The sequence below is a fragment of the Diachasma alloeum genome, unplaced genomic scaffold (genome assembly GCF_001412515.2).
Source record: "Diachasma alloeum isolate Michigan unplaced genomic scaffold, Dall2.0 Dall_scaffold_00211, whole genome shotgun sequence".
In the NCBI taxonomy this organism is placed as follows: domain Eukaryota; kingdom Metazoa; phylum Arthropoda; class Insecta; order Hymenoptera; family Braconidae; genus Diachasma; species Diachasma alloeum.
Window position 1 is genome coordinate 1,911,174 of NW_021680376.1, and position 27,976 is coordinate 1,939,149.

General features: G+C 40.3%; 3 protein-coding genes across 3 annotated transcripts in view; 2 read left to right on the top strand and 1 right to left on the bottom strand.

The window, feature by feature from the left end:
• The window catches only part of LOC107036771 (aldose 1-epimerase), a 6,163-nt gene extending 5,436 nt beyond the window's left edge, over window positions 1–727 (top strand). The window contains exon 6 of the mRNA XM_015254915.1: window positions 391–727. Coding sequence (XP_015110401.1) covers window positions 391–727 — 337 coding nt within the window. The remainder of the gene's footprint in view (window positions 1–390) is intronic.
• The window catches only part of LOC107036773 (adenylate kinase), an 86,969-nt gene that overhangs the window by 13,544 nt on the left and 45,449 nt on the right, over window positions 1–27,976 (top strand). The window lies entirely within an intron of this gene.
• LOC107036764 (fibrillin-2) lies at window positions 775–27,353 on the bottom strand. The gene is made up of 17 exons (XM_015254906.1): window positions 27,217–27,353; window positions 19,193–19,278; window positions 18,337–18,453; window positions 17,262–17,399; window positions 15,740–16,027; window positions 14,360–14,608; window positions 13,599–13,754; window positions 13,235–13,513; window positions 11,810–11,932; window positions 7,622–10,618; window positions 4,156–7,134; window positions 3,723–3,895; window positions 3,456–3,650; window positions 3,199–3,303; window positions 2,965–3,117; window positions 1,782–2,009; window positions 775–1,603 (listed from the first exon to the last, which is right to left on the bottom strand). The coding sequence occupies exons 1-17, from the start codon at window positions 27,351–27,353 to the stop codon at window positions 1,379–1,381; spliced, it is 8,628 nt and encodes a 2,875-aa protein (XP_015110392.1). The 3' UTR covers window positions 775–1,378.

Consider the following 27,976-nt stretch of genomic DNA (forward strand, 5'->3'; position numbering starts at 1 on the left):
AAACTTCAACTGCGTGAAACACACAGTAGTATGAAACTTCAACTGCGTGAAATACACAGCAGTATGAAAATTCGGCTGCGTGAAACACACAAACTTCACGCATGCGTAGAGTGTATGGAGTGTACGGGAGTGATTCACGCAATGGTGCGAATAGTCACGGCCATAAAGAAAACAAAAATTGAAAAAACTGATTTCAATTTTTTCAATTCTGTTTTAGCAACAGTTTCCAATAAATTTTTCTGAAAAATCAGATCTATTAAAAAAACAATAGTGAATTCTCTGAAGTGAAGACCACCATTCATTACACATTTCGACGTATTAAAAGACATTTTTCATACGTCAGTCACCAAAATGAACGATAAACAAAACCATTCTTCTAATTATTTCAAGAATTCTGCATCCGGAGTCTGGTAGATCACTAGAGGTGAATTCAAATCAAGCAGGCCTTCATTTCTACACAGCAAATGATTTCCCCTACCCCAGAGAAGATTTACATTTTTGGGACAGGGGTGAGAGTCCCTGCAGAAAAGTCAAGAACCCCAATTCCCGAGTAGATGCAGGGGGAATCCCCGCCAAGGGTGGCGTTGTGTACAAAAGACACGCCGGCTTCTCCATTTCCCCGCGAAATTATCCAGACTCGGTAAATTTCAGTCACTTCCCATCAAACATTCTCTCCGCTGGATGTGAATATCATCACACGATGGCGCTAAAATTTGGGGTGAAATAAACAGTTTAAAAAAGAAAGACAAATCATTTTCTCTGGTATAAATAACATGTATTTATAATTGATCTAAAAAGATAAAAATTAAAATTCTACATTAACATATATAATCTTTCCATTCACTTATTTGTACACTAATGAGAGAAAAAAGCTAAGAGAAAAATATATCGAAGAGAACACGTGCATTACATCTCCCAGTTTCGACAGTAGGGGATCAACTTCGTGATTAATAAATCGCAGTTTGGTATAAAAATACATAGAAGAAGAAGTTGGAATATCATTAAGAGTTGAAACAACTCTGTGAACACTTTGGCCTCTAGTTGGACCAATTCATCTCTTCCTCCTTCGCTCTCGCCTCCAGTTCTCTTTCCTCATATTATAATTCGTATTTTAAATAGTTTTGATGTGACAATTACAGTCTGAACACAAATTTTATCGAACACACAATTTCATCGAACATCTTTTCGCATTGAATACTTGGCAAGCGTTTCGGTTTTAATTAAACGAATATATTATATATCCTGGCAGTGTGAGAAGGTTCATTCGCGCAGCACGTCGTGAGGTTCTGAGTATATTTCAATGGTGAATGAGTACTGCCCTCCATTTTAATGGAATTTGGATTTGGAAAATAGTGTTTCGACTTTGTGGCAATTGCTTCTACCCTGTCACGATGATGTGCACTCTGAATGTCAGAGGTTTCTCCCAAATTTCATTCTCAGCTGTTATACCATTGACTGGTTTTCCATGGATGACCACTTTGAATTCACCAGTTTTCTTCAATTGATGCCTAAAGTGAAGAGCCCATATTCCACCCTTGTCCATGGCCACCTCGAAGTGGTTGGCTTTGTTGCCTTTCACTATCGTGTACTCGATTTTTTCGTCCTTGAGAAAAAAATTTTGTTATAAATTTTCGTTGTGATTTTTGAAAAAATTATTTGTGTAAATATCGTGCATTTTGGTTCTAAAGAAAGGTATCATTCTCGCAGGAAATCAAGTATGAAACAATTTCGTAGAAGAACCTAGCAAAAATTCAACAAAAAACCTACAAAAATTCCATTACCTTGAGCGCCGGCTGCAACTTGATTATCCGCATTTTATGTTTCGTCTGTCTAAGATTCACCTTCATCACGTACTCTTCTCCGTGATGATGCCTTTTTGCTTTTCGAAGCATAGACTTCTTCGAAATCTGTCCGAATCTTCTCTTACGTGGTGACATATGCCTGAGACCGATCGTATGATTGCCGTGACGAATTTTCGTGCCTCTCCTGTGTCTCTCCTTTCCGTTGATCTGTCGATCATAAAAATAAAATTATCACTTCCTCATTATATTTCCAACTTTTGAGGACAACATTTTTGCGCTGGCGGTACGAACCCGATACGTTACACCAATTTTTTTGGTACCGATACACTTTGGCGCTGATTTTTGTGGTGCACATAGTAATTTTAACGCATATGAAAATATTTCATTAACATTTAAACTGCAACAATTGATGAAAATAATGAATTCGATGAAATATGCAAATCTTGCATGGGTCATGGTGAAAAATAAGCTGTTGCATGAAATTTTCGAAATCTTTTTCATTTTACTGCGGCCTACGCATGTAATTAATACGGGGAATCCCAGAAAATTCATGTCGGTACATGCGGTCCCTCTATTATCAACCGTCGGTTCGTCAAGACCTCAGGAGTATGGAAAATTTGATTCGATACTTTCTAATGCATGAAAAATTACGAAACGCATGTGTAATTAAAGTTTCACTATTTAGCTTTCCAGCTTCGTTAATCTAATTGGATTATTTGTCATAGTTTTTGATAAATTTGTTGCTTGAAAATAATTGAATCTACAGTGTTGTCTACAAAAGATACTTGGATATCCTTAATAGTATTCCGTGACTTGAATTATTGTTATCTGTTGCATTGAATGAATAAGGAAATAGGAAGTGTAAATTCGATAGAAAAAAATAATCCAAAAATTTGTAAATTCATAATGTTTATACCCAGTGGATGGTAGTAATGTGTTGAAAGTGTACCCGAGTGTATAAATATACCTGTGACAATAACAATTAGTGATGAAAGTGAAAACATATGGAGAACACGAAAATCGATCATTTGAAATAATAATAATCTTTCATCTTTTCACTAAAATATGAAAATATTTTTTATCCAAAAGTATTTAAGTTTTGTTATTGATGCCATAAAGCGCCGAAAAATCGGCGCTTAAAAAATTCTATTCCGGTACTAACCTTGCAAGAGAAGCACCCCTCCGTCGAAATGATTTTGTCATCCGCTGGGGGAATGTGGTAAGGATCTGGATTTATGACGAACGTCGGAACATTTCCGATGTCCTCCCTGTAGCCCCCTTGGGCCATCGGATTTATCGTCGACAAACAATGTCCCTAGATAAAACGACAGACGAATTATTTAGAATTGACACTCGTGACACTTGAAGCCTTTAAAAAAAGGAAATAAATCCTCACCTGTCCAATGCGTTGATATCCATTTGGACAGCCGCAGAGGAATCCATTGGAGCCACTTGGCATGCATCCAAAGGCACATGGACTCCCCACGCATCCAGGACTCACCTTCAATATCAAAATAATTTTATTCTATTTTTAAACAATTGGGTTTTCGCAATCCTTTCACAAAAAATTGTGTAGAAAATTACAGCGCCCTAGTTGAAATATTAATTGTGAAAAATTTCTGCTAGAACCTCACTGGTAATTGGCACAAATACCTGAACACAACTCTGTCGATTATTATCAAACTGATGTCCCTCTGAACAGCCGCATTTGTAGCTCCCCAAAGTGTTGATGCAGTTGCTCTCTCCACAGGGTGAACTGAGACACTCGTTCTCATCAATACACTGATTGTAGTAGAGATGCTGAACGAATCCGTCCGGGCATCCGCAACGATAGCTTCCCATGAAGTTCTACACGACATAAAGAGCAAGCCTCAATTAACTTGTGTTAACAATTATGATTGCCAGATGGGAGTTCAATACCTGACATCCGTGCTCGCAAGTCCCATCGTCACTGCATTCGTTATTATCAGTGCAGAATTTCCCGTTATGATCGAGTTTGAAACCCCTTGGACAAATGCACCTGAAGCTGCCAAGGGTATTGATGCATGTTCCAGGCTTGGGGCATGTCCCATGTTGTTCACATTCATTAATATCTAAAGCAAGAAAGCATTAGAAGATGGAAGGAAACTAAAATTCAATAGCGAAATCGTAGAAACAGACAGTTAAACTAGTTTTTATCAATCTTTTTCATTTTATTGCTGGCTACACATGTAATCAATCCGGGGAATCCCAGAAAATCCACGTCGGTACAGGTGGTTATTCTATTACCAACCTCCCATTCCCAATGCCCCAAGGATATAGAAAATTCGATGCGATAATCGATAATTAATGAATTATTAATTGAGATACCAACCATGACAAGCATCACCATGCTGAGTGTATCCATCCCTACAAGCGCAGGTGTAGCTCCCCTCAGTGTTAATGCACTTCTGTTGGCACAAATGATTCCCGGTAGCACACTCATCAAGATCCCTGCACCCAACCCCATCAGCATTCAGAATGAACCCAACAGGGCACGAGCACGTGAAGCTCCCGTCTGTATTCTGACAGCTGAATTTGCAGGGACTCGGTGTCAACTCGCACTCATTGACATCATGACACTGCGTCCCAGACTTGTCCGCCCTGTACCCCTTATTACAGATGCACCTGAAGGACCCCAGTGTATTGATACAGATTCCATTCCTACATAAATCTGGGATGGCCCTGCACTCGTCAATGTCCTGTCCATCGAGAGAAAACCCTTTGTCCAAACACAGCTCGTTGTAATTATCAGAATCCCTGGAAGGACAGAGTTCGCAGTGAGTTCCCCAAGCAGCACCCATGGTGCAACAGCAGTCAGCCTTGGTGACAGTCCTCAACTCAGAGGTCCTCGCTGTGCACCTGCCCCCTATGGTCCTCAGGAAGCAGTACCCAACCCTCCTATCAATGCAGGACTTTCCATCAGAATTCTGTTCGAAGCCATCGTAACACCTGCACTGATAACTCCCCTCAAGATTGACACACCGTCCATTCCTACACAGCCCAGAATTGACCGAGCACTCATCAACATCTTTGCACTCGTCAGTCATCCCTATCTGCTGATAGCCAGGTGGACAGATACACATGAAGCTCCCGATGAGATTCTTACACTGGAACTTGCAGTTATTCGCAGGTGTGGAGCACTCATCAACATCGATGCAGTGTCTTCCATCAGCAGCTAGGACATAGCCGTAAGGGCAGATGCACCTGAAGGACCCCAGAGCATTGTGACATCTGAAGGCACACTGATTTCCCATCTCCAGACACTCGTTGACATCCTCGCAGACCTGATTGGCCCCCGGGGCGAAGCCGTTGCTGCAGGAGCACTCGAAGCCTCCCTCGACGTTGGAGCAAGTTCCGTTCCCACAGATGTTCTGATTGTGGACGCATTCATTGTGGTCTACACACCTCCTTCCTGTTTCGTCCAGGGTATAGCCGGGCGGGCAATCGCACCTGAAGGACCCGTCCGTGTTGATGCAGTCGCCACCATGACAGACGTCCTGCATGAAGAGACACTCGTTCAGGTCAACTCCAGTGTCGTCTCTACCTGGGCCTTCTGGGCAGAGGTTCTTGAAATCTTCTGTACCCTCTCTGGGGCACATCTCACAGTTCCTCCCCCAGGCCTTTCCCATCGTACAGCAACAGTGCTTCTTCGTCATGCCCCCCAATCTAGGCGCTAGACACTGTCCCCTCCTGAATTTATCGTAGCACTGCTCCTCCCTAACATCAACACACGTCATCGAGTTCCATTTGTCACTGAGCTTGAAGCCCTCTGGACACTCGCAAATGACGCCACCCTCGGTATTTATGCACTTGCCGTTTTCACAGATGTTGCGGGTCTCGATGCACTCGTCGACATCGATACACCTCTTCTTACTGCTGTCTAGTTCATACCCCGGTGGACAGCTGCAGATGTACGAGCCCATGAGATTCTGGCATTTTCCAGGGTACGGACAGAGCCCCGGGATCTCCACGCACTCGTCAATGTCCCTGCAGTGTTGTCCGTCCTGGGCGAGGATATATCCATCAGCGCACTCGCAGATGAAGGAACCAATGACGTTCTTACACCTTCCGTTCCTACACAAAAACGGCATTACTCTGCATTCATCGATGTCCGCGCAGTCGTTGTTGGGGCTGAGTTTGAAGCCTTCGTAGCACTGACACTTGTAGGATCCCAGGGTGTTGATGCAGGTACCGTTGTTGCAGATGTTGAGGTTCCGTTGGCATTCGTCGATGTCCACGCAGGAGTCCCGGTCTCGAGTCAGGGCGAAGCCCAGGTGGCAGATGCACTGGAAGCTTCCTTGGAGGTTATTGCAGATGCCGTTGGCGCAGATTCCAGGTCTCTCGAAGCACTCGTCGATGTCTACACAGCTTCGTTGACTTATGCCTAGTTTATACCCGGCTGGACATCTACATTCGAATGTTCCTTGGAGGTTGATGCACTGGGCGTTGCCGGAACATGGGTTCGGTGTTTGCTGGCACTCGTTCTCATCAATGCACTGGTGGGAGTCCTCGTCGTAAACGTAACCGATATCGCATTGGCACTCGAAGCTACCGGGGGTATTGATGCACCTACCATGGGTGCACATGGTGGGCATCAAAGAGCACTCGTCGATCTCCTCGGTGTGATTGGTGATGGGGTTCATGATTTGGCCGGGCACCATACCGCAGAGGATCTCGTGTTCCCGGGTTCGTTCACCCGGACATCTTTCGCAGGGCTGACCCCAGGCTGCTCCCATCGAACAGCAGCACAGCATCTTGGTTTGCGGGTGGACCATCGAGTGGCTGCACTGACCATCTTCATACTTCATGTAGCAGAGTTCCTTCCGCATGTCGACGCACTCCTTGCCCCCCGGCATGGACATGTAACCCTCCGGGCATTCGCAGTGGTACTTTCCTTGGTCGTTGATGCAGTAGCCGACGCCGCAAATCTGGGGGTGAAGGGAGCACTCATCGATGTCGATGCAGCTGGTCTTTGTTTCATCGAGGATGAAGCCCTCGTTGCAGGAGCACATGAAACTGCCGAAGGTGTTGGTACAGTGGCCGTTCTGACAAAGGTTCTCGTGTTCCTCGCATTCGTTGATGTCTTCGAGAATGACTGTCAGCCGATTTGGACGGTAGCCCGGGCCACCGGGACACAGCTCTTCGAATTCTCTGGTTCCGACCGCCGGGCACTGCTCGCAACGCGTACCCCACGCGTTACCAATGCTGCAGCAGCAGGTGGCTTTGGTCACGGTGGAGGACATGTCGAAAACACATTGGGGACGCCGGGTACCGTGCTCTTCCCCGGTGAAGCATAAGGATTCCCGACGGTCTGGAATGGTTCAGGTTGCCAACGATATAACTAATACGAATAGAAGAAGAAGCTAAGGGTTGCTTTAGGTCATCCTTTCATCTTTAGTATTACAATGTGAAACAACGAACGCGGTTGACCTAACCCCGGGTTACTAACTCAACCACGCTACCGACTACGCCACTCAACGATATGATATGGGAGTACTATTAGAACTTCTACATAGCCAAAGTAAGCTGATCTATCCTACAGCCATTATGATAATACTGTGGTGTGTAGGTGGTAGAAATATTGACTCCAGACTTTGCAAAATTTGGCAAGATTTGGTTAGCTTCATTGGTTGGTTCATATAGAAACAGCAAAGGTGAAAGGATAGCATATAACATCACTCCTTCGCAATATGCATATACATGTATGACCGTATTATGGCCCAAACTGTAATCGATCAGTAATCGATAGACGGTTGAAACTTTTAACGAATATTAAGAATGCAGTGGAGTCTACTTACCAACACAAGCATTTCCAGCCTCAACCAGTTCATGATTAATCGGACACTCGCACCTGTAAGTCCCCTGGGTGTTAACACACCTCCCGTACTGGCAGGCCTGTGGACTCTCACACTCATCAATATCTGTGCAGTTCCCCCCAGACCCATCCAACTTATACCCATCATCACACTCGCACCTGAACATCCCGAAGATGTTCTCACACTTGCCGTAAACACAGAGATTTCGGAACATATCACACTCATTGATATCAATGCAAGCCTGCTCATTATTCTCATCAGGATGCATGAACCCCATTTCGCACTCACACCTGAAGGACCCCGGATAATTAAGACAGTGTCCATTCTCACACAACGTGGGATCATTCGTGCACTCATCAATATCCCTGCAGGTGTACCCATCCCCCCTGAATCCAGCGTCGCAGACGCACTTGAAGGATCCCTCCGTATTGATACACTGGGCATTCATGTCACACCCGCCATTGTTAACAAGACACTCGTTGATGTCCCTGCACTCAATCCCATTCCCAATGAATCCATCGTGGCATGTGCACTGATAAGACCCCGGGGTGTTCTGACATGCCGCGAACTCACTGCAAGAATGATCATTGAGAAGGCATTCGTCGTCATCAGTGCAGTCCGGGCCGGAATCAGGTTTCACAGAGTACCCCTCCTCGCATCGGCAATCAAAGGACCCAATGGTATTCCTGCATTCTCCATACCCGCAGATCCTGGGCTGTGTCACGCACTCGTCAATGTCAATGCAAGAAGTTCCATCCGTTCCGGGTAATAGACCATGCCTACAATGGCAGGAGTAAGTTCCCGCCAAATTCGTGCATTTGCCGCCATTGCATATTCTCGGGTTTTCCTTGCACTCGTCGATGTCAGAACAGGTCCTCCCGTCTAAATTGAGTGCCAGCCCAGGTCCGCAAGAACACGTGAAGCTTCCAGGGGTGTTCGTGCAGACATCTTCACACCCGGCATTGTTGACCGCACACTCGTTGATGTCCTCGCAATGGGATTTGAGGCCCGTCTGCCGGAAGCCGTCGTCGCAGATGCACTGGTACGTCCCCATCATGTTCTCGCAGACTCCGTTGGAGCAGATGCCGCTGGTCCTTGAGCACTCGTCGATGTCCTTGCAGGACTGCTTGTCAGGACTCAGCTCGTGACCTGGGGGGCAGAGACACCTGTAACCCCCCTCAACGTTCCTGCAGGTGCCCCCTCTGCACAACCCCGGCGTCTCTTCACACTCGTTGATGTCCATACACACCTTCATGATGTCAGACCCTCTGTACCCCTCATCGCACTCACACTGGAAGGTCCCAGGGGTGTTGACACAAGTCCCATTCCCACACACCCCTCGCATGATTTCGCACTCGTCAATGTCATTGCACTTGATCCCATTCTCGTCAAGAGCGTAGCCTTGATTACATCGACAACTGTAGCTGCCCACTGTGTTCTTGCATCTCCCATTGAGGCACATCCCCGGGAACTCGATGCACTCGTTGATGTCGACCTTCTCCGTGAACCCATCCCCCTTAGGACACAACTCGGAGTGGACCTGTGTTCCGGTCTTTGGACACAGCTCACACTTGTCGTTGCCCCAGGCCCTTCCCACCGAACAACAGCAGATGCTCTTGGAGAATCTCCCTTCGATGGAGCTCGTACACTGACCATGACGGTAATCCATGAAGCAGGTCTCCTGTCTGGTGTCTATGCAGGTCGTGTGAGTGGCGTCCAGGGTCAGCCCCGGTGGGCATTCACACCTGTAAGACCCATCAGTGTTCACACAGGTCCCACCACCCTTGCAGATCCCAGTGTTGAGCTCACACTCATTGATGTCGGCACAAGCTTTCCCATCGACTTTAGCGTAACCCTTCGAGCACTCGCAGAGGGAGTAGTCACAGGTCTCGCAGGGGCTGCCCCAGGCAACGCCAACCGAGCAGCAGCACTCGGACTTCAGCGCCAGTCTGGGGAAGTTGTTCTCACATCTGCCGTCTATGATCTTCGTCCAACAGGTACCCCGTCGGTTATCCATGCAGATGTGTCCTGTGTTATCGAGGATGTAACCGTTGGAGCACTCGCACTGATACGACCCTTTGGTGTTGATGCAGATGCCGTTGATGCAGACATCCGCCCCGAGCTCGTCGCACTCGTCGATGTCCTCGCACATCTGGTTAGCGCTGTTGAATCTGGTCCCAGTTGGGCAGACGCATTGGAAGCTGCCAGGGGTGTTTCTGCACTGACCACCGCTGCAGAGGGACTGCTCCAGCTCGCACTCGTTGATGTCGCTGCAGATTTTTCCGGTTGGGTCCAGCTCGTAGCCGCTGTCGCAGATGCAGCGGTAGGTGCCCATCAGGTTTTCGCAGCCACCGTTGACGCAGATGTTGGGGTTCTGCGCGCACTCGTTGATGTCGTCACCGTTGTACGTCATTCCGGCTCCGTGGGGGCAGAGGGCCTCAAACTCTGGACTGTTTGGGGTGGGACAGCGCTGGCAGCTGCTCCCCCAACCCAGGGGTTGGCCCAGGATTATCGTGCAGCAGCAGCAGCTGGATTTGGTCACGGCCGTTGACGTCGGGTTTGAACACTGGCCGTCTCGGTACTGCGAGTAGCACAAGTCGCGTCGGGTGTCCAGGCAGGAGCGACCGTCTGGGCCGAGGTCAAAACCCAGGTTGCACTCGCATTTGAAGTTTCCGGGGGTGTTCTTGCAGCGGCCGTTCTGGCAGGGACTGCTCAGGCACTCGTCGATGTCGATGCAGTGGCTCTGGTCCGGGCCCAAACGGAAACCAGAGTCGCAGACGCATTTGAAGGATCCCTCCATGTTTACGCATCTTCCGTTGTTGCACATTCCCGTGGTTGAACACTCGTCCATGTCCACGCAGAAGGTGTTGTCGTTGGAGGGGGTGAAACCCGATTGGCAGACGCAGTGGTACGAACCCGGGGTGTTCTCGCATCTGCCGTTCAGGCAGATTCGGGGGTTCTCGGAGCACTCGTTTATGTCTGGAAGAAGGAGGAGGGATGGTGAAGCAGATTGTTGGGGGGTGAAGGAGTGGAGGAGTTGTGCTGAGGTTTCACCGTTTTAATGCGGCGGAGGTAAGCTACGCATTTTGAAAATTTTGGGGAAAATCGAGAGCTTTTTGTGGGAAATTTCATCGGAGTTCTATTATATTGCTAGAGAACAATTGAAACTCCGTGGAATTTGGTAATAATTTTCAAAAAGGCGATGTTAAATTAGAAAAAGGCACGAGAAAATCATGAGATTGTAAATTTCACTGGAAATTGGAGGAATTTAAAATTTTTGAGTGGCAAGAAGACAACAATTTCCTGACTTACTTAAATTTTCAATCAAAAGGTGAATAATTGGTAGAAAATTATTTTATTAATCAGAATTAAATTAGTGTGTCTTTATTAAATGAGATTGAGGGGTGAGGAAACTATGAAATTTTTCGGCCGATCCTATCGAAATGTTCAATGGAAAATATTCTATAGAAAAAGTCAGTGGAATTCGATTTTTTTATGCAACTTGTTCTATTGAGATATTTTCTACCGAATTTTCTGGACTCAAATTTTCCAACTTTTTTTCATTCTATTTTTCTTTTTTTTTTCATCAAGAAAATAAAAATAAAACTTGGAACATTTAAGCCAAGAAAATTCTATAGAAAACATCTCAATAAAATAAATTATACAGAAAAATGGAATTCTGCAGACTTTTTCTATGGAATATTTTCTATCGAACAACGCAATAGAATGGGCTAGGTTTTTCTATTGAATTTTTTTCACTCGTATAATTTCGAATTTTCTAATTTAATGCACTTTGACACTGGATTTATCGTCTGCCCACAGCAAGACATTTACCCCTCAATACTCTACAAACATGCAGAATTGATCGATCAATCCACGCAGACTTTTTTCTGCTATTTAATAGCTAGACGTACGAGATACGTTAAAAATATTGGACAGGGTATCATCAGTGTACTCGGTAGCCTCGGGTGCTTCCGCATTCGTGGTCAACACCCGCTTGTTATCCTCTTAATGCTCTCGATACCACGCGAAGTCTATTTCAGAGTGATAAACTGTCGACTTGTAAATTATCCACTGTGTGGATACAGGCGTTGAGGTAAATCCACAGCCTGGTGAAAGGTATCGGTGGAGAAAATTTAGATTAGATGATACTTATTCACTAAGACTCACCAGTACATGTGTTCTTAGAGGGTGATAGGATGTAACCGTCGTTGCACTGACAACGAAATGAACCATTCATGTTTGTACAGTGGCCGTTTGTGCACATTCCTGTGTCTTGGCATTCGTCGTGATCTGCAGACAGTTAAAAATGAGGGCTAGACATGTGTAAAATAATACAATTGAAAAATGTTGCAAATTTAATTGCCTTTTCAGTAAATTTTTTATTAGTTTTTGGTCGATTTTATTGAAAAATTCGACAGCTTTTTTAATTCCCAATGGAAGTTTTGTATTCGTTCATTGTGACGATCTTCTAATTTTACCTGGAAATGACGTAGAATATCATGAAACGTGAAGATATGATGTTTTTAGAAAATGTCCGAATGTGTGTACGAATTGTTTGGAAAATTTTTATAAATCTTCACAGAAAAAAGGACTACAGTTGGAACTAAAAATCTGAAATTTCGTCAGATAATTGGTATTACTTTGAAGCACTTCTGGGCGCAATTTCATCTCAATCGATCGAGTAGTTTACGAGATACAACAATTTCTTGAAAATCTTTTTTCCTCAATATCTCGAAAACTACGTGACTGAATGGAATTTTTTCGACGTCAAAATATTCCTTGTGATAATATCCATCAAATCACATCATAACATTGCATAGTAACTAGGGACAGTTTGGTAATAATCGGCATTTTTCGTTTTTATGAGAAAATCGTTCTGTACACGATAACTCCCTAAAAAACTTAGATAGGGTATTGAAATTTGGTGAGATTGTAGCTCTTATAATATTGCAGGATGGGATTGTGGGTAGGCAAAATCGGAGAAGTGGTTTGGACGATATTAAATTTTTTGTAAAAAACTGTTTTGTTCAATATCTCCCAAACTACTGGTCCGATTAATTTTTTTTTTTTTTCAAAATACTCGTCTTGCCGCTCTCGATCAAGACCAATCAAAATATGACTACCGTTCATACAAAGTTTTCGAGATATTCGCGGTTTTCTAAATTTTTTAATTGAGAGTTAACATGGCGTTCCATAATACGCGTAAAACTTGGAATAAACATCTGAGATTCTGGCTACTAATTAGTATTATTGAGTCACACTTATGTATAAAATTTTGTATCGATCGATTCAATACATCCTGGTCCAGAGCAATTCATCCAAAAAATTTTTTTCATGAAAAGTCACACATCGTCATTTTTTCGAATCACAAAACATTTCATTGTCTAATTCACTGAATTATATTGCGATTACCTTTCGTAAATTAAAATTTGCCACGATTATCTAGGTAATTTTTATTTAAAAAAAAAAAAAAAAAAAAAAATTTCTCTTTGTAGATAAACTCGAAAATTTTCTTGAATGGCTATTTCTCTACAATTATAAATCATCATCGATTAAAACTTTCTTTGAGCTTCTCCCATTTTTCGCACTCACCACTGCAATATTTCCCCTCGCCGGACACCACAAATCCAGGTGGGCAGTGACAGAGAAAACTCCCAGGAAGATTCTGACAAGTTCCCCCCTGACAATAACCCTGTTGACACTCGTCGACATCCTCGCACCTTCCGAAACGCTTGACATACCCGGGGAAACACTCGCACTCGTACCCATCATCAGTGTCGATGCACTTGCCACCCCCGCAGATGTCTGGACGGAGGACACACTCGTTGATGGCAATGTGCTGGGCTTCGGAGCATATTTTATTGTAATCGTCTGGAAATGAACATGACGAGGGCATGGGGTGTCATTACATTCAAATTTTTCATCATCCGTGGAGAAGAATGAGAGGATATTTTACCGCTTCCGGGATTCGGGCAGATGTAGCACTCGTCGCCCCAGCCCCTCCCCATGTTTTTACCACAGCAGCAGTCTTTCTTACTGAGTCTCACTGCCAGTCGATTTTTGCATTCACCATTTCTGTTTACAGCTGTGTAGCATAGTCCTTGTCTACCATCTGAGTGGAAGAGGAAAGAATATTAATGTGACGAATTGGTTAGAAATTTCTATTGAATTTCTGTTGAACTGTTCTATTAGTTTTTGGCCGATTCTGTTAAAATGTTCAATGGAAAATATTCAGTAGAAAAAGTCAATAGAATTCAATTTTTCTGTATAACTTATTCTATTGAGATATGGTCTATAGAATTTCCTCGGCTCAAATTTTTCAAGTTTTTTCGTTTGATTTTCTTGATGAGAAGAAAAAAAAAGAATGAAAAAAACTTGGAAAATTTGAGTCGAGCAAATTCTATAGAAAATATACGAAAAAAATAAGTTATATAGGAAAATCGAATTCTGAACAATTGAACATGTCAATAGAATCAGCCAAAAACTAATAGAAATTTAATAGAATTTTCTAACGAATTCGATAGGTTTTTCTATTAACTTTTTTCCTGCGTGAAAGCCCGAAGCTATCATCATCGATATATCATATAATAAATCTATAATTGGAGAGCTACAGAAATTCCATTTCAACATTTTGAAACGGAGAATTTATACTACTGAATTCCTCCCTATTGCTATTTTACTACTAAATTGGTCCTCAAAAAATGCAAAATAAATTACCAATGCAGAATTTTCGATCCTGACTCTGGATAAATCCAGGATTGCAAACGCAGTAAAATCCCCCGAGTGTATTTATGCACTTCCCATCGCCACAAACATCTTCCTCCTGACACTCGTCCCTGTCCTTGCACTCGTTCGTGTCCATGTCCCGCGCTTGTCCTTCCGGGCATTCGCACTGGAATGATCCTGGGGTGTTGATGCATTTACCTCCCTCGCAGAGGCCAGGGATCGCCTCACATTCATTGATATCTAGAAACAATCAATTAATTAACATATACTGGTAATTTAAGACTAAAATTTCCCATACGAGTTATACAAACTACCAATTAGTAACATTTCCGCGGAAATTTTGAAGAATTTTGTCATTGAAAATTCATGATTTAGAATTTATGTAGAAAAATCCCTGGGAAATGTAAATTTCAGGTTGATTATTCCGGGAAATTGATGAAAAATCAGGAAAATTTAGAGATTTCTCCCCTTGAATTCCGAGAATTTTAAAGGAATTTCATATAAATTGTGAAATTTCGGAGAATTCTGTCATTGAAAATTCATAATTTCGCGGAAAAATCCCGGGGAAACGTAAATTTCAGTTGAATTATTCTAGGGCAATTAATGAAAAATCGGGAAAATTTAGAGAAATCTCCCCTTGAATTCCAAGAATTTAAAGGAATTCCGTGAAAATTCTAGGGAATTTGGTAGTGAATATTCATTTTCACTCGAAAATTCATGTAAATTGTGGAATTTCGAAGAATTTCGTCATTGAAAATTCATAATTGCGTGGAAAAATTAGGGGGAAATGTAAATTTCAGTTTAATTATTCCGAAGAAACTAATGGAAAATCGGGAAAATTTAGAGGAATCTCCCCTTGAATTCCAAGAATTTAAAGAAATGCCGTGAAGATTCAAGGGAATTTGGCCGTGAATATTCATTTTCACTTGAAAATTCATGTCAATTGTGGAATTTTTGTCTTCCTACTGTTCAGCAAATAAGACTTAACGCGAATTTTCAGAGAAACTTGAAATTCCATTGACTTTTTCCCCTTAATCCCTGCAGTACGTCGTCCATGCTACATATGGACTCTTTCCATGAAACTCATTCATTATCTTTCGTACTACTGCAGATATCGAATTTCTAAAAATTTCCCCACGAAGTAGATTAAATTATCAAGACAATGCGACTCGATTTTTCTTTTTCATGTTATTTTTAATATTTTTCTTCACTACATAAACATTACGGAGCTGAATTCGATGTCGGATGCATATTCAAACCTCTCATTTATCGAGATAATTGTTATCAATAATTCTGAAATTTTTACCGAACATTCTTTACATTCCTTTAAACAAAACCTTCGAAACCTTATATTCCTGAAAAAACACTGACCAACGCATTCTCCCTGTTTCGTCTTGATGTGTCCAATTTCACAATCAAGCCTCGCAGGACAGCGCTCGCAGGGGTGACCCCAGCCCTTGCCGACAGTGGCGCAGCACATCTGTCTCGTGCAGACAACCCCCTGAAGATGAACCAGACACTGGCCATTCTTGACTTTAGTGTAACAAGGACCTGTCCTGTAATCCGTTTCACATTTTCTCCCAGTGTAGCCGTAGATGCAGGCACACCTGTCAGGACCAATGCATCTTCCCTGGTTCAAGCACGGCTCACGACAGATTGCTGGAAATTTATGGAATGTCTGAGGAATGTAATGAAGTAGAATGTCATAAAGTAGAATACCCACGCATGAAAAAATTTAATAGAAAAACCTATCGAATTCGTTAGAAAATTCTATTGAATTTCTATTAAACTTTCTATTAGTTTTTAGCTGATTCTATTGACATGTTCAATAGAAACATTCAATAGAAAAAGTCAACAGACGCGTTAATCGAAATTCGACATAAGAATTTGAAAAAATTCATACCCATCAGTATTATCTAAATTAAATTTCGCAAAATATTGATATTTTTTCAAACATTTCCCTCTTATAAATAAATAATAAAACTTGTTTGCAATATGGTGGATTATTTTTTATGAGGTGTCAAAAAAATTCTTGATTTTTTCACATCTAATGAAAAAAAATTCAGATTTTAATCTTTGATTGCAATGGAAATGTTGATTTTCACATAAAACACTGGGTTGAATCCTGATTTTCAAACATTTCTTCTTTGAACAACCAAAACGATAATTAAATTGAGAAAAAAATTAGAATTCCGAATCTAATCAAGTTTTCTGCAATTTTTTTGCAGTTATGAATAATATTTGAATTTACCGTAAGGGTAGAGCTACAAGGAGAGAAATATTCAATAAAAATTACCAGAAAAAAGACGTAAAAATTACGTTTCGAAACGTAATCTGGGAGCGAAGTAAAATTCAATAAAAAGTGTCAATCGTCACGTAAATTCTACGATCTGTTCCGTAAAAATTACTCATCCGTCCGACGCCTCACGGCTAGCCATGAGTCACCGTGAGGGGGAGATTTTAACAACACGTTCCGTAATTTTTCCGGAACTTTTCGTAAAAATTCTTAAACATCCAAGAATTTTCATGTTCTGAGGCATAATAAGTCTTGAAGTTTCTGTTAGATTTTACAACTTCCAGAAAAATTACGTGACTTTTTCGTATTTTTTCGGTGACAGACCCGAAAATTTACTGAACCTTTCAGATTTATTCTCTTATATTCCTATAGAAATTCACTGAAAACGATTCTCGCTTGCGGATTACGTGAAATGTTCCGTAATTTTTCTTGAATATTTCTCTCCGTGTACTTTAATAGTTCAACATCTGTCAATAGTTCACGTGGTCTCATTTTTGTAAGAAGAAATATGTATGCAAATTGAACTGTAATTGTCCAGAAATTCTTAAATTGAAAAAAGCCCTATATCTCCATTAGAAGAGTTGTACGATGACTTACGTTCATTGCAAAATTCACCCTGATATCCCGGCCTGCACTGGCATCTACCGTCGACACAATTTCCGTTGATGCATTGTGCCCTGCAGCTCCCAGAACCGCCAGGACGACTAGTTTGTGGCTCTCTATGAGCTTCATGGGCTAAAGGATTGAGAAAAAAAAAACGCCAGACGGAATTATTGAAAACTGTAAATCCCTTCGGGTCAGCATAAATTTATCTCCACACTGATTCATTTCCCTGGTGACGGTTATAACAGCCGCATATGGGCACCCGTACCCGCTGTTCCATGTCGCTATTTTTTATTTCAACCGTTTAGCTATTGCTTTCCGGGGGGAACGAATAGAACGGGATGATGAGTGGACCTAGGGATGCAAAATGACGGCAATTTTTGACATGCATCACGTCAGTCGTAAATGACTTGATGCATACCTCGTGATGCAAACTGATCGGTCAACTTACCCAATCGTTTGTAATTTTTTCTCGATGTCATTTATGCTGAAAAATTTTCTGTCCAGATGTAATCTCACGTATGAAAAGATTTAATAAAAAACGTTAGCGAAATCGCTAGAAAATTCTATTGAAATGCTCCAGAAATTCTATGGGGATTCTATTAAAATTTTATGGAATTCTCGTTAAAACTATTTGTTTTTTGCGCAGATTCTACCAGATATTTAATTGCAAAAAGTGAATATTTTTCGATTTTTCTGTTTGAATTTTTCTCTTGACATTTTTTCCATTAAAATTATTGGGCACGGATTTCTAAAGTTTTAGTCTTATAGAAAAAATTCCTATGAAAAAATAAAAATCTGTTGACTTTTTCCTGTCAAATATCGATTAAGAATTTTAATGAGAATTCCCTAGAATTTACTAGCGAATCGCTGAGTTTTTTAGTGATTTTTTTCGTACGTGCTGGCCGTCATTTTTGTGTTTGGTCATTTTTTTTTTCTTCATTAATTTTTTCAGAAATTTGAATAAAATTATAAATAACGTCGTAACAGAAATCGAAAATTTAGGGAATATTGCCTTAGTATGGAATTTTTATTATTTTCCGACAATTGTCATAGATTTTGGCATTACCTCGTGTTTGAGGAGTTTGGGTGGAGGACTGACAGGCCATTGCAATCGATCCTCCTTCGCAACGACATATGTTCGGTCGGATGCAGCGACCGTTGCCACAACCTCTTCCGCATATTGCTGCAAACGAAATTATTTCAAAGTCGTTTCGATTGATGTAGGTGTCGTTTGACCAAAAAAATGTCTATTGACATTTTCAGGTGTTTTCTGACATTTTTAAATCTCTCTGAACTCCGACATGCGCTTTCAGATTTTCAGTGTCTCTTGACAGTTGAAAATGTCTATTGTCATTCTCAAATGTCTTTTGACATATTTTACCTTCATGTCAAAAGACATTTTTTATTCGAAAGAAAAAAACACTAAAAAGTGAAAATGAAAAAGTCAAAAGAGATTTGTCGTTAGATTTTTGGTCCCAAAAAATGCCTTGACATTGTTATTATCATTTCAAAAAAACTTCTGTCGTTAACAAAATCTCAAAAAAGAGTGTCTATTGACATTTTCAAATGGTTCTTAACATTCTCAAATATCTATTAATAAATAATAAGTCAAATGAAGATGTCAAAAAATCTTCTGTCAATAACAAAATCTCGAACGAGAATGTCTATTGACATTGTCAAATAGTTCTTAACATTCTCAAATATCTCAAATATCTCTACATTAACATTTTTATCTTCATGTCAAAGACGTTTTTTTGTGAATGCAAAAAATCTACCAAAAAATGTCTGTTAATATTCTCAGACGTCTTTTGACATTTTTATCAACGTTAAAAAAACTTTTCTATGAATCACGAAATCAGTCAAAATATCTATTAACATTCTCAACTGTCACTGTAAATTGTCCATGGAATACTTCCACTTACGAACAAGACATAGATCAGTTTCCGGTTTCTTGGTCCACCCAGGACAGCAGTGACTCCTCCTGTCCCTCATCCGGCAGACGTTGGGTCTGAAAGCAATTCCATTATCATTCTAAAAACTCAACAATCCCGTCAAGTGCGTTTCGGCATTGTTGAAAGCAATCGCACTGTGAGATTGACCCAGAAAACCCGACTGAAATCATCCGATAATTCTTCAGCGTCTATTTACTAGACTGTCGTGCGTGTGATGANGGGGGGGGGGGGGGGGGGGGGGAGGGAAAAAAACGGCAAGCAAGCAATGTGCGCCACCTCAGTACAAGGGGGGGCATTCACATCGTTCACCATAATTAACGTCAGCTGCTAGGCCACTTTTAAGTACTTCCACTTACGTATCTTGGCGCCGTGGTTTATTGCTGACTTATAAAACGCGTTGCGGTTTTATATTTTTTTCATCTACTAGTTTCCGCGGAGAGTGAGTACGTATATTTTATATAGGTACGCATGGCCACGTTTCCAACAATCCCATGTCGTGTTCTGTGAGACTTTCTCACAGGATTTTCTGAAGGAATGTCTGTAGATTTGCCTCAAGAATTCGGACAAAAAATTTCAAATTTCACCGGTTTTTCGTTGCAAGGGTTAACTTGCCAACGCGGCCATCGCCCGAGGGCCTTCAGCCAGGGAATGTTGAATAATGTGGAGTGGATTTTTCAGTTGAAAATTCCGTGGAATATTCGGTTTGAAAATTGTGTTGAATTCTCAGTTGAATATTATGTGGAAAATTGCGATGAAAAATTGATGTGGAATTTTGCCCCGGCCGGGGCTCGAACCTGGGAGCTTGAGGTTGTGAATCTCATGCTGCTACCAAGTGCGCCACACAGCCGGGTTTCCAATTCGGACAATTTCTACAGGCAATTTTCAATTTGCATGAGTCAAAATAATGTATAAATAATAATTCATATTATTTGTACATTATTGTTACAACAGTATTGTACAGTACAGTACAGTATTGTTTTATTTTTAATAATGTGTAAATAAAATATTCTATAGCTGTTTGCATATAACACGACTCTATAGAACATTTTTATATCTTTGGTATAGAACTCCGTCATTTTACCGCATATTTCTACAGGATGTTCGGGCAGGGACATAGAGGAGGTTGGGGTAAAACGGACACTGTTGACTTTTTTTTAAATGTTAATGAGGGGTTGAAATGTTGATAAAATTTACTAATTTTTTTTTTCAACACGAAGAACAATTCTTTCTCTTCGTGACGCGCCTAAACTGAGCTCAATTAATAAATTTTTTTCGGAGTTATGAATAATTTTAAAAAAGTCTCAAGTGTCCATTTTACCCCACCCTTCCCTATACTTACGCTAGTTTGGAATGAATGAACAAATTGGTCATAAACGAGGGATTACCTTCAAAATGATGAGAATACAGAACCATGAATGAATAATGAATGAGAATGAGCTGAGATTGCTCTTGATCCATAATTTATGAATTTATGAACCAGCGTTTAATTCAAGCAGACAATAAAATTCCGTGAGATATTATTTAATTTTTCAAGTCAGAGCTGCAAATTTTAAATAAAATCATTGATGTTCGAGTACAAAAGTAGAAAAACATTTCACTGGAGAAACAAGTGGGAAATTGCTCTTGTCGATTTTTTCATAAATTGTCATCACCGAGCCGACATTGCACATTTCAAAACTGAGGCGAGACAAAAAATTTCTGTGTTCACTGAGACCGAGACAATCCCGCCAAATTATTGTCTCGTGAAATGTCTCGCGGCACACGGAGAGAAATATTCAATAAAAATGACGTATCTTTTCCGTAATTCCAGAGCGAAATGTGGTTGGAGGAAATTTTACGGAACTGTCACGGAATTTTTCCGGAGCGTTCCGTAATTTTAATCTGAATCTCCTGTAAAAAATTACGATCTTCTGAACATTTCTCTCCGTGCATCACTACGCAGTCTTGATTCCCCCCATTAAATTCCCTTGAGACGGATTTTGATGGAATTGTTCCATCAGTCACAATGCAACGATCCAAAATAGAGCATATCTAATACAAGACAATGACTTTGCTGATGTGATAAACGCCATGCAACTCAACCATGTAGGGTAATCAAGGGTAATGCGGATCCTAATGGTTGATATTAAAAAGCCCACGGGTGTGATGGCGAGATGTGACTGGGCAATTCAGTGGCAAACAATGGCCTTTAACATTCCGCCCCGTCTCCTCAGCCGCTCGAGATGGCGCTTAAAACGTAATCAAATGTAATTATTGCGTAATAGGAACGGTTAAACCATCGGACAAACCCCGACGAATCATGATTGATTCTCGTCGTTCAGCATTCCCAAGATAATATCCACCCTCTCACCTACGTTTTACTGCCAATTAATTATTCCCTAATGTCATTTTGTCATTCATAACGCATGTGGATTTAATGGACATCGGACATTTATGGGATAAAGTATTTTATAAAATCAAGTTTTCGGTCCTTTTTTTTCTTTTCAGAGTTTCAAGGGGAAATACGGAATTTCATATGATTATGGGTGACTGTCTCTTCTACTTTATCTTTTGAGAATTCGATGGCTTTAATTGATCGGACACTCAACGAACTGGGCTATCGTGACATTTAATTACGGGCACTTAACGATTAGGGAGTAAACGCGTTCTCACAGTCCTCGGTTACTAGCGTCTTGGAAGACTTGTCGACCGGAGACCTCGATTGGATTTTTTTCCGGCGGAATTGATTATCCGGGGGTTAAACAATGTTTCAGGTTTAATTGGAGATTGCGGGGGTTTTGCTTGTTGTGTTGTATGTCCCAATTTATCAGCTGTTAAATTTTCATATTACAATAAATAATTACAATGAATGATGAAAACCGCTTTCTTTCGGAATATTCGCCATGTTCGAAAGAAAGGAAGAATTTTTTTATAAGCGATCAATCGAATTTCATTAATTTTTTCATGAATGTAGACTTTAATAAGCTCTATTCTTTGCCACCAAATTTTCACACATGAGTTCTCATTTTCATTTGTCAACTTCAATCCTTCCCGAACGTTCATTCATTAATGAAAAATTAACTTGTTTTCTATCCTTTTTTGAAACATTTTATTCACGGGGCTTACGGCACGTGAATTGACTCATCACAGGGGGAAAAATTGGATCATTATGGGATTATCATGATCGAGTGTTGCAGGTAGTAATTTTGACACCCCCCTCAAATAACACCCCACGCGCCTCAATATTCGATAGAAAACAAGAAAAAGACGTTTAAGTGACCGTGAATATAATAATCGGCGCTCTTGTATTTCGCATTATCGCGAGGAGAAAGTGCTGTATATTTTGATCATCTCTCGTGTGGCAAATTCGATAGGAGTTGCTGTCGCTCGCTCTATTCAGTAATTTCATTGCTTCGCGCACGACAAGTTTAAGGGGATACGTCGGTGAAATTTAAAGGTCTTCACTTCATTACTTCATGCGTGTTATCTGTAAGTTTTACTTTTCGAAGCGGAGATGCTCAATCGAGGAAGACATACGGCACGTGCGTTCGATCATTGTACAATTCACTTTAATGCAGTTGTTCCATTCGAATTGATTTGCTCCAATAGGAAAATATTAGTTTGATACAAATAGACATCTATCCAACTGCACGCCGAGGCGTGGATAATAGTAGGTCTCCATTGCTCTTCCGCTATTGCCCACGACTTCGTCATTTGACCTAATTCAATAATAATTAGCGTGAATAATTATCTAATTGGGTTTTCCTATCGGATATCAAAGTCATGTTTGCTCTTTATTGTAGCAATGATTGTGCCATACGCATAATTTTTTCACAGATAACATTTTTATTGGTTATTTCAATAGAAAATGGACTAGGGAAATGGGTTTTTCATATGTTATAAGATTGGAGTCACTGTTACAATTTTTTTGAAATTGTTTTATTAATTCTAGAAACTTGGAGGAACGATTCACTGAGAGAAAAAATTGGCTCTGCCGAAATCTATACGTTCCACGTGAGAATATTTGATGGAGTGGAACAGATTTACTTGAGGGAAATTAACCAACTTGATAGAAGGAAATTTAATATCTTTCACAAAAATTGAATTTTTGTCGTGATCATCAGAAATATCTCTAGAAGAATTCTAAGTGTTGGCAGGAAAAAATATAATCTATTGTGCGACAATCATTTGATCTGAGAGAACTCCATAGGTTTATACCACAGAAAGAATACATCGACGAGGAAAGAATATTTTTTTCCCAAAAAAATTGTCCCCTCGAAGTTATTTAGTTTTGGCAAAAACACAGTTATCGGCAAGAAAATTGTAGTTTCCTCGTGAAATTATCATTTGTTCCATGGAAATTATAAGTGTTTACTGAACAAAGATATGCACTACTTAATAATATTCACTTGATAAAACCGGAGTCTCATATAATTCTCTGTAGTCTCACGAGAGCAATTACTACTACGAAAATTATCATGTTTTGGTGGAAACTTCCTTTTTTGTCCACAAGTGATGTGATTTAACACGACAAAAGATCTCTTTCGAGAAACATAATTTTTCGGCAGAACTAATTTTTTCTGAGTGTTCCACCTACTATTTCATCACGAGCAACTAATCACAGTAATATCTCCATTTGATTCCCATGAAATAGTCTTCACCCCAATGTTATTCCATTTACATCGAGAGATAATTTTATCACCCGAACTTAAATCCCCAAATGATCCCCATTGTCCGTTAAACCCCCACTAATCCCGAGGATCATCAACTCATCGAGGAATTTTCCTCTCCAGGTCTCCTCTCAGATTGTGATCTCGAGGAGATCACAATGCCCGCCTTGAAAAAGTGCATCGGACATTACGAGCCCTTTGATTCGATTCAACTTGTGGCTTTGATCAGTAAATAGAAGACAATTGCTGCTGAATGAGAGAATCCGTCGTGTAAACGTGCGGCTATATTGAATTGTTATGGATATGCGCGCCCCGTGGTGACAAAATGACAGGGCATATTGGATGAAAGGTGGAATCTTCATGGGGTACCCCTCTTCGGGATGTCGGTGTCAGCTATTCATCAAAATTTCACGGCACCTGCACCCTTGACGGCTTCTTTTAGAACACAAGATCTACGCGCGCGCTCTCGCGCGCGCTGATCTATTCATTTGTTGAAATGAAGAAATGAAACTCATTGAATTTCATTTCTCATGAATACCTTATAAATATTGATAATGAATCAAAGAGAATTCGACTAATGATTGAAGTGAATAGCGAAGTAGAGTAAAAGAATCTATAAAGAATTTTTCATTTTCAATTAATTATCTTCAATTTTTTAAAATAATCGGTCTCCATAAAGGACAGAATTTATTAATTTCACCGATGATATATATACATGTGAAATATATATATTATATATATATGACGTGAAAAAAAAATTTACCACTGAAGAATTTGAAATTATCTCGCTGAAGAATTTGAAAATGCCGCGTGTTTTTTTTTGTGAATAACTTCGTGTCACATATTGACCAATCAGAATTAAGGATTAGCGGTCAGGCAGTTTCGAGATATTTCGATATAAAACAACTTGACGTTTCGTTCATCTTTATGATTTTTATGATGATTGTTGAAAATTTCGAATTTTTCATGAATTTCCCTGAAAGTGAGCTTTCTGATGGTTTCTTCAAATGTGATGTTTGAAATTCATTCAAGCATGTGTAAATAAAATTTTTCTATTAACATTTTATCGAAGGGCTGAGGGGAGAGATAGAATTAAATAAGAATGATGATGGTGATAACATTCAACTAAGTTGAAAATCTGACAAAATCAGTTGAACAGAAACCTTATTCAATTTAATAAAATGACGTAAACAATGAATTATACATGATAGAAGGCAATAATGTGCAAAATAACCATTCAAAATTTTCAAATGTGTCATATAAACCATAAATTAAAGAAAAACACTGAGACATTCTTAGTTTCAAGTGTTTGAGGGTCACAACGTGCGATTCATTGCGCAAACTAATCGCACACATTAAAAATGTCAAGTGCCACCCGCTCATGCATTCCATCAGCAAAAATTGACCACATCTCCGTCCATTCACATAATTCACTCATAGTTACGTGCAATCCTGAGATAAGAGAGTCTCCGCTCTCGAGGTTTTAGATAAAATAATTCTCTATGACACGATTACACCAGAGTGGAATCATAAAAAGAACATATTAAAAATTCAATCCCCACAATTTTATTCAATTCCCTCCCTGATAAAGTTATTGCTTCATTTCGCGGTGAATAAAAAATGCCGGATTTTTTGTTCCGCGTGTATTTTTAACCACTGGAATTTAGCCGGGTGCGTGCTGCGTGAATTTTTATCCGCTTGAGTTTACATTGATGTAAATAAAGAAGAAACCCAGTGGTGATGGAGAATGTGAGAGTTAATTGGGCGTGAATGTGTGCACATACGCAAGATGTTTTAGAAACAAGATCACTCGTTTTCTTTATCAACGGTCTTCAGTCATTCGTATTTTATTTTATTTCATTTTGCTTTCATCGAGGAAGACTGGGCAATTTTCCAGGACTACTCGCCATAACCGGGAGGAAAAATTGCCATACCCACGGCTGTCCCGATTATTATAAGTGGATACTTATTCATGGGCAAATAATGATAATTATAAGGGACAAGCCACCATCTGGGGAATACATGGATTGACGACAGGTTTTTCATATGTCATATCGGGAATTGGAGCCACTGGTACAAATTTTTTGAAATTTCCGTGATAATGCGGTTTAATTCAATTTAAAATTAAACAGAATATTTTTATTATTAATTTTAGACGGAAATGCATAATCAATCACTCAGAGTTTGATTGGTCGAGTAGGAAATTGAATTGGGCACAGGAACTTTGGAGGAATTTTAAAGATGTTCGTCATTAACAAGTCGATAATTGAATTTTTTATGAATGAGTATAGTTATTGTTGCTAATAAATTCGCTTCCGAATGGATGGTTTTTTGCAGTGAGAATCGAATCTGACAGGGAAAAGGACATACACTGAGAGAAAAAATTATTCCTGCCAAGGATTGATATTCTCGTCAGAAGATAATATTTTTTCAGAACGAATTTTTCCAGGACAGTCATTTTCAGAGAGTCCAAGTCTATCCTCAAAAATTACAGTGATATTGAACAATCTGATTATTATGCTACATATGACCTTGACAAAATGTTCTCCGATATCTTCCGGATTTTACAAATTGGCGATTTTCTCAGGTAAAGAAAATTGGAATAATTCCAAATGTTAATAATTATTATTGGAGTTTCTTCGAGGTCATATGCAGAAGAATATTCTTATAGATCACCATAATTCTCACGATTGGAAATGATTTTGGAGCACCTGGAAATGACTGGCCTGGAGAAATACGTTCCAAAAGAGATATTTTCTTCTACTAAGAGTATGAAAAAGATATCACTAATAACATTTTCTTGGGAGGAATAAATTTTTTTCTCAGTGTAGTGAATGGGCATCACAAAAAATTCATGAACTTGAGTTGATCCCTTACATAAGAAACGCGATGAAGTCCCCATTCAACACCATCAGCTTTCAAATTTCCCTCATTCCATCCCGGAAACAATACCACGATCTAAAAGTGGATACGTTTCAACTGGCACGTGGCTATACAATCGATTGTTAGTAAACCATCAAAACGCTGTACGAATTACCAGGAGGAAGTTCATGATACATTGCACAGATGATATATCTCAGTGACAGAGAGAGAGAAAGAGAAGAGAGAAGAAAGAAAATAAAAGAGACGACTAGTGTTTGGCGCGAAGAGGTGCGCCACCGTCTGAATTATTATTGGTATCGGATAATAACGCGAATTCAACGCTCCGATCTACGATACGATTGTCACATTCAACATCCTGCCCAGATAACCCGATTTTTTTCCATCGAATCGACGCGCCTCCCCCCCGAAAATATAATAAATTCGCTTAATTTCCTCGGGTGAATGAAAATTAATTGTATTTACCCAATAGGTGCGACCGTCTGGTTGTTGTCAATGCCTCTAGGTGTAGCTGGACGAGTCGGCCGATGATACTGCCGATCGCGCAACGAATCCTGATGAGTCGATGAGACAAGTAAAAAGAGACAAATTGTGAGTCTCATATTTTGATTTTTTATTCAACGATTACTTGATATCTATCATCGAGCAATCGATCGCCGATTCGCCACTCTGTTGCGAGACCTCAGCATCGGAATGTGTGCGTTCTATGTGCAAAATGCATTTGATTATTAGGCGAAAATCGGATTTTGGCGCGCACTGAGGAACAAATTAGTTCTGCCGAAAAATTATGCTCGCCGGAGGAGATCTTTTGTCGGGCTGAATCAATTTACTTGTGGACAAAAAGAAGGTTTTCACCGAGACATGATAATTTTCGGTGTAGTAACTGTGCTCGTGAGACATTTATGTCTTTTGGGTAAATACATTCGTTCTACAGAGAATTATATGAGGCTCCGGTTTTATCAAGTGAATGTTATTGAGTAGTGCATATCTTTGTCCATAAACACTTATAATGTCCATGGAATAAATGATAATTTCGAGAGGAAACTACAATTCGCTTGATGATAACTGTGTTATTGGCAAAACTAAATAATTTCGAGGGGACAATTTTTTTTGGGAAAACAATATTCTTTCCTCGTCGATGTATTCTTTCTATGGTATAAACCTGTGGAGTCCTCTCAGATCAAATGATTGTCGTACTATAGATCATTTTTTTTTTGCCGACAGT

Bases quoted from the DNA above. Each gene is read 5' to 3' on its own strand.
- LOC107036764 (XM_015254906.1), bottom strand. From the start codon at position 27,353: ATGAGACTCACAATTTGTCTCTTTTTACTTGTCTCATCGACTCATCAG. The intron at 14,609-15,739 runs GTCAGTGTTTTT...GATTGTTTCTAG, and splicing joins GAAACAGGGAGAATGCGTTG to ATATCAATGAATGTGAGGCG. The intron at 10,619-11,809 runs GTGAGTCTTAGT...TCCTTCTTCCAG, and splicing joins CTCTAAGAACACATGTACTG to ACATAAACGAGTGCTCCGAG.